At 47.7% G+C, this 7,595-nt stretch overlaps 2 protein-coding genes across 2 annotated transcripts in view; one reads left to right on the top strand and one right to left on the bottom strand.

The window, feature by feature from the left end:
* Positions 1–4,926, top strand: part of LOC136933078 (NLR family CARD domain-containing protein 3-like) — a 20,449-nt gene extending 15,523 nt beyond the window's left edge. Inside the window, 7 exon segments of the mRNA XM_067228457.1 lie at positions 1,154–1,165; positions 3,035–3,078; positions 3,080–3,176; positions 3,179–3,264; positions 3,266–3,473; positions 3,476–3,615; positions 4,573–4,926. Coding sequence (XP_067084558.1) covers positions 1,154–1,165; positions 3,035–3,078; positions 3,080–3,176; positions 3,179–3,264; positions 3,266–3,473; positions 3,476–3,615; positions 4,573–4,926 — 941 coding nt within the window.
* Positions 1–7,595, bottom strand: part of LOC136932723 (phospholipid-transporting ATPase ID-like) — a 95,891-nt gene that overhangs the window by 23,438 nt on the left and 64,858 nt on the right. The window lies entirely within an intron of this gene.

Genomic DNA, 7,595 nt, shown 5'->3' with positions numbered 1-7,595 from the left:
CTAGCACCAAACTGAACACAAACCTAACCTTCCTGAACTGGGGGGGGAAAGGTCACTCTGTCTAATGATGGGGAGGAGCAGCTATGACAGCACCTGCCAAATGAACCCCTCTGTGCTGACTCACCTCTGGAGGCCAGATGGATTCTGTCACAACATTGATCCTCTTTCTACAGGCTGTCAGGCTGTCTAGTCACAGAGGAATGGCTGTGCTTCTCTGGCCTCAGCTCTGAGGTCAACCCCTTCCACCTGAGGGAAACTGGACCTGAGCTACAATCATCCAGGAGAAAAGAGGATTGAAGCTGCCTCTCTGCCTGCTGGACTGAGGATCCACACTGCAGACTGAGAAACCTCAAGTAAAGGAGATGTTTGTGTATTTGTATATACCTCTTCATGTAATGTTTGCTTAACACTGAATACCTGAATAGACTGATTAGAATTATTTAGGACAGTGGGTTTAGGAAGAGAGAGAAGCCCAAAATAATCTACAATAGCCTTTAGTGCAATTATGATTATATAGCTACACAATTATAATTGTATTTCCTGGGGTCTATTCAGAAAGTGGGTTGAAGTGAAATTAGTGAGTTTGTTAACCCTGAGATGAGGGAAACTCTGGGTTTTCTTTCTTTCTGTTAGTCCGCTACAAGTCCAATGTTCATATACTGAGCAGGATTAGGTGAGACAACATCTATGTGTTAAAACAGCATTTCTCACAAGTTGAGACAGCCCACTGAATGATTTGTTACCTTGGTTTAATCCTGTCAAACATGATTAATAACAATCATGTGTCTGGGTAGGCCTAAGCAAAATATGCCCGACTCTGTTTGAACTTGACTTTATATTTTCATTTTCAGCTGCTGCCAAGTGTTGTTTGTGCCCATAGGATCGTTCCACCACTTGTTCAGCTGTAGAAGTAAGACGTGTGGTTAAATGTCAAATAAATAGACTGCATTGAAATGTACTCATTGACCAATTGTGTCTCTTTTGCTGTTGCAGTTGTTGTTTATCTTTCAGAAAATGTTTGCATACTCGCCTGCACGCATGAGAATTCCTAATTCCAGTGAATTAGTGTTAAACTAACTCGGATCAGCTTTTCTGGAAGCGATAACTCTGTGCTTCCCATCTCAGGGTTCATCAAGTCAGAGTTCAGGGTTAGGTCTCAGAGTTTGTAAAAACCTGTTTTCTGGAATACACCTCTGCATGATAAACATAGAAACAACATGTTTACTTAGTCACTTAGCAACAGGTGAGGTGTCATTTCCTCATCATTCCTCTGCTTCTCCCTACAAGTGTGGATCATGGTGGAGAGTGCAGGATCAAACCTGGTCCTAGGAAAATGTGAGTATTGACTGCTACTTAGGTTCTAGTACACAGGGTCATACAGGGACAATACCATTAGTGACCTTTGACACTGTCAGAAATGGACACACGTATGTGCCCTCCCTTCACCTCCCCCTCCTCTCCCCCCTCCCCCTGTTCCCCCCCCTCCTCCTTTTCCCCCCTAGACTGCTGTGTGTTTCCTCTCCCCCTCCCCTCCCTCTCACCTCCCTCCCTCCCTCCCTCCCTCCCTCCCTCCCTCCCTCCCTCCCTCCCTCCCTCCCTCCCTCCTCCCCTCCCTCTCCCTCCCCCTCCCTCCCTCCCTCCCTCCCTCCCTCCCTCCCTCCCTCCCTCCCTCCCTCCCTCCCTCCCTCCTCGCTTCCTTCCCTTCATCTCCTTCTCACCTTTCGTCTCTCTCCTCTTCTCCCCCCTCTGCCCCCCCGAGAGGAGGTGGGGGGGTGGGGGGAGAGGAGGTCAGGGGGTGGGGGGGGGGAGGAGGTCAGGGGGTGGGGGGAGAGGATGTGGGGGGGGAGAGGAAGTCAGGGGGCTGGGGGAGAGAGTAGATAATGGGGGTTGGGGGAGAGGAGGTGTGGGGGGGAAGAGGTCAGGGTGGGGGGAGAGGAGGTCAGGGGGGGGGGAGAGGAGGTGGGGGCGAAAGGAGGTCAGGGGGTGGGGGGAGAGGAGGTGGGGGGGGAGAGGAAGTCAGGGGGGGTGGGGAGAGGATGTGGGGGGGAGAGGAAGTCGGGGGTGGGGAGAGGAGGTCAGGGGGGGGTGGGGGGAGAGGAGGTCAGGAGGTGGGGAGAGGAGAGGAGGTCAGGGGGGGGGGTGGGGGAGAGAGGTCAGGAGGTGGGGGGAGAGGAGGTCAGGGGGGGGTGGGGGGAGAGGAGGTCAGGGGGGGTGGGGGGAGAGGAGGTCAGGGGGGTGGGGGGGTGGGGGGAGAGGAGGTCAGGGGGTGGGGGGTGGGGGGGAGAGGAAGGTCAGGAGGTGGGGGGGGGAGAGTTTGATAAGGGGGGTAGGGGGAGAGGAGGTCAGGGGGGGTGGAGGGAGAGGAGGTGGGTGGGGGAGAGAGTTGATAAGGGGGGTAGGGGGAGAAGAGGTGGGGGGGAGAGAGTTGATAAGGGGGGGTGGGGGGGAGAGGAGGTGGGGGGAGAGAGTTTGATAAGGGGGGTGGGGGAGAGGAGTTAACGGGGGGAGAGTACATTTACATGTCTTCATTTAACAGACACTTTTATCCAAAGCGACTTCCAAGAGAGAGCTTTACAAAAGAGCACAGGTCACTGATCATAAACAACGAGACGCCCCAAAAAACATTGTGGGGAGCCAAAACATGAAGCATACATTGTGAAAAGCAAATAAGTGCCAATTGGGAAGAACCAGAAGAGCATGTAGTTAAACAAGTTACAATGAAACAAACATGGAACCTCAAAAGTGCAAGAGTGTACCTGTAAGAAAAGCAACAAGAATAGAATTCACACGAGTACAAGAAGTTAAATCAGTTCCAACTAACCAACAAGAGCAACAAGTCCCTCAATAAGAGTCATTGTGTTCCTGGAGGAAACTCACAATCAGGTCCAGCAAATCATTCCTAAGTACCGTAGTATAGGAGTAGATAAGGGAGGAGGGGGGGGGGGGGATGAAAGGGGGAGGGCAGAAGAGGGAGACATTCTAATGTGAATGATGATGATCAGTAATATATTGTGTCTTGGTCCTCCCCCATCAGATGCCTGTGAGCTCACACTGGACCCAAACACAGCATGGAGAGAAACTCTCTCTGTCTGAGGAGAACAGAAAGGTGACATGGAGGGGAGAGGAGCAGCCGTATCCTGATCAACCAGAGAGATTTGAGGAGTGTGCACAGGTGCTGGTAGAGAGGGTCTGTCTGGGTGCTGTTACTGGGAGGCAGAGTGGAGGGGAGGAAAATGGGTTTCTATAGCAGTGACATATAAAGGAAATCAGCAGGAGAGGAAGGGGTTTTGACTGTGAGCTTGGACACAATAACAAGTCCTGGAGTCTGGAGTGTGTTGGTAACAGTTACTATGCCAGGCACAATAAGAAGAGAACTGCCATACCTGCCCCCCCCTCCAGCTCCCACAGAGTAGGAGTGTATCTGGACTGGCCGGCCGGCACGCTGTCCTTCTACACAGTCTCCTCTGACACACTGACCACCTGCACACATTCCACGGCACATTCACTGAGCCCCTCTATCCTGGGTTCTGGGTTCCTCACTATGACTCCTCAGTGTCCCTGTGTCAGGGTAGAATAGCCCCACACACACTCTCACACACATGTGCTCACATAGATGTCATTGAAGATTGAACTGTATACAGTTGGAATTGATATCCCAGAGTTTTTGTAAAGATTGGTGTGTGTAGAATGTTTGTTTTGTTTTCATTGTTGACAAACAACATTCCTGTCTTTGATCTCAGTTTCACTGAATGTGATGAACTAAATAGTGTCTTACTGCCTAAATAAGGAGAAATAAAGATGTTTTATACAGGATGATAGAAGACATGCTGTGTGTTCCTTGGTGACCCAGTGGTCCTACACACGCACACACACATGTACACCACACACACACACATGTACACACACTCGCACACACCACACACACACACACACACACACATGTACACACACACACACATGTATACACACACACACACATGTACACACGCACACACACACACACGCAACACACACCACACACAATGTACACACACACACACACTCATGTACACACACACACGACACACACAATGTTAACACTACATTTAGGACCAGTAATGGGACACTATTACCCACTTGAATATACACTGTGTGTGTCTAGTGTGATTCCACTCTCCCCCTGACCTCCTCTCTACCACCACCTCCTCTCTACCACCACCTCCTCTCTACCACCACCTCCTCTCTACACAACACCCTCCTCTCTACCCACCGCCTCCCTCTCCTACCACCGCCTCCTCTCTTACCACCACCTCCTCTCTGACTTGATAAAGAGGGGTGTTTGTAGGGGGGGGGGGTCTAACTCACTGTGAGTGATAAAGAGGGGTGTTGGAGCCTCTCTTCCTCTCCTCTTCCTGGTTCTGTTCATTCACTCATTTCCATCCTTTCAGCTCTCTGTGTCTGGAGGGACAAAGGCATTTTCACAGGACGACAACAGAAGGATTGTTATCTGATGTGACCTCCACCTTTATGTGTGTAACATGTATTTAACATCAATATGATGTGCAGAAGTCTAAAACAGTGTACATGCACTAGAGCCAGATCCAGGGCGTTACTCTCACTGGACACACTGGAAGTGAGGGACCTCTGAGACTAAAGATCCAGATTGTCCTCTCCACACCACTGGGGGGCGACATTCCTCAGAGGCTGAGAGCAGCAAGAGAGCCGGACAGAGACATGCAGCTGTGGAGGAACCTGAGCAGAGAAGAAGAGCTCCAGTCACAGCCCCGCTCTGCTGAGCCACCAGAGCCTCTCTCTGTGTTGAGGAGACACTCGTCATGGTGGACAAACACAGGGGTTCCCAGAGACAGAGCCCAGGTACTTGAGAGGCTCCCCTCTGCACATCAGGCCGTTCATCACTCCCTAGCCAAGAGGGATGGAGCACACTAGTTCATGGGATTGATGAACTTGGTTGAAGGCTGTGTGCAAGTGAGCCAGTGTGTCGTTTTGTTGTGTGTGTGTGTGTGGACTTGTGGCATCAGTGTTGTTATGATTCTCCTCTGCTTTAATATGAAACAGTCATGCAGTCAGTCCCCCATGACCAGACACTGCTACCATGTCTGTATACAGGTCACATGACCAGACACTGCTACCATGTCTGTATACAGGTCACATGACCACACACTGCTACCATGTCTGTATACAGGTCACATGACCACACACTGCTACCATGTCTGTATACAGGTCACATGACCAGACACTGCTACCATGTCTGTATACAGGTCATATAGCCACTAGCCATGTCAATCACAGAGAACCATTCGTGTTCAAGCTTCAAAGAGCAGGAAACTGTCCACCTCCTCCAGCCTCCTCAACAGTGAGATTAGCCTGGCTCAGCATATTCTTCTGTTAGATGAACAATTGTTCCTGTCTTCCAGAGCATAGCTCTGTACGTTTCGCTGATAGGAGACAGTGATTATCCATTGAAGACCGAGCTCATTACACCACACTGTACATAGTCCCCCTCTGAGACGATATGTCTTCAATCAATGTTGTTAAGATCCCGAGTTGTAACAGAAACAATATTTGGCTGCATGAAAATGCCTTTCTGATTGGGCCCTTCGCACTAAGGTACAGTCATCCAAAATCAAGGAATCAAGGAAATGCAAAACAAATATTATATAAGCACAATATTGCCATGTGTAATGAATGCAACTAGGATATTCCACAGGAGACATAGCAGGGCTGTAGGCACCACCAGCTAGATGAGCTGGATCACATGACCAGGGCATTGCACCCACGGCACAGGCTGTTAACAGCCTTTTACTGGAAATGAAGCAGCATCGATGAGATCAGTAAAACCAGCACACAGTTCCTTTATTGCTTACTATGTATTAGGCTATTTATTTGCACATTTTAATACAACTGATTTATATTACAAAGAGTTATAATATTTAATACTCACACAACATGATATTTAGTGACACTGAGAGCACAACTGTTAGACCTATTTAATCCTTAACCCCTGACTAGGCCTAACAAGATGTTGTCAGCTCCAGAATGTTTGGCTACATGTATGTGTTACAGTCCAAAAGGTCAACACATTAGGAGTTGGTCCAACATGACCTTTGCACTTTTCACAAGACTCTTCTGCAACCTTGACTTATCTAGAATCACATGAGTACCAACTAATACTAGTTTCAGAACAAATGTAATGCTGCAAATTCTGCTAGGGAATGAATAAAGGAACCATCTGTCTTTTTTTGGGATATATGTAGGTATTGTGTGAAGGACTCTCATGTATACATGAATGTATGAAAATAATGTCTGCATATGCATGGCTAATGAGTGAAGTATGTCAATAAAAAATTGTTCACAAACAAATCCTATTTCAAGTTGATAGCTACATTGGTATGAGAACATATTTTGTTCTTCACATGTTGGGGCATAACTTACAAAAGGAACACCTATACAGCATCAAACCCAGAGCTGTTCAGTCTGATGGGAAATCATTACAGTAACAGCAACATTTTATTTTGAAGTTTCTAACACCAGCTGTACAAAGACCTCAGTGTATTGCACACAAAATAGAAGGTCATGATCATTGACATGGTTCCAGATACAGCAGGGACACGTTTGACGCTCTTCTGCAGTTCACCAGACAGAGGCAGAAGCCCTTCACCGTTACATCCAGGGAGCGTTCCTTGGCTTCCACTAGGCTACATCGGCAGACAGAAGCATCAGAGGAATCAATGTTTTGCAGCGAAAAAGGTTTGTTTGTGATGCATAAACAATGTTTTGAAGGCATAACTCATTTGCTGAATCACAGATTGTCAGTATATTTTACACAACGTTAGCACTGTGATGGTGGGTAATAATACTATTCATCTTATTTATCTCATATAACTTTAGAAAGAGTGAAATAGGATATGTGATAATAATATTTATCTTATCTCATATACTATTAGAAAGAGTAAAATACAATTGAGCAATATATATATGTATATATACATAGTAATCTGTTTACCCCACCCCAATACATATTCTCTAAACAACCAACCTCTACCAATACAACTGCAACATGACACAGCGCTGATGTTAAACACCAACAACAACAGTTGAAAGAGTACTGACACAAGTAGTCCTGTCCATCCAGTGTAACAGCAGCACACTGGGCTGATACCTGCTCTGAGCTGCAGAGTCACCGTTAAGGCTGATTACTGAGTGATGACCAACAGACCACAGTGATGCACATCAACACTTCGCTCTCCTTAGATCTCTCTGTCTGTGTACATCAACCGCAATCTCCTCTTGTCTAATTCAAGTCAACTTGAGAACTGCCAATGCCCTCATTACTTGCCATACAGTAGATCCCAAGATCAGCTACATTTGAGTCAAACAGGAAGTGTAGAGGGGTCAGAATACTGCTCAGCCCAAGCTAGTTATGGGACCACATGGTCACTCAGTGCGCCAGGCAGGTGAGAGGCTCTGCTAGCACTCTAAGAGGATGGCTGGAGAAGGAACGGACCCAGAAACCCTGAATTCACAGCAGAAGAGAGTGAGGAAAAGAATGCTACAACTGGACAAAGTGTGCATCTTAGTACTGACCAAACGGCATG

Source organism: Osmerus mordax, chromosome 24 (genome assembly GCF_038355195.1).
Source record: "Osmerus mordax isolate fOsmMor3 chromosome 24, fOsmMor3.pri, whole genome shotgun sequence".
NCBI lineage: Eukaryota > Metazoa > Chordata > Actinopteri > Osmeriformes > Osmeridae > Osmerus > Osmerus mordax.
Note: the sequence above shows the minus strand (reverse complement) of the source record. Positions and strands in the feature narration are given on the sequence as shown.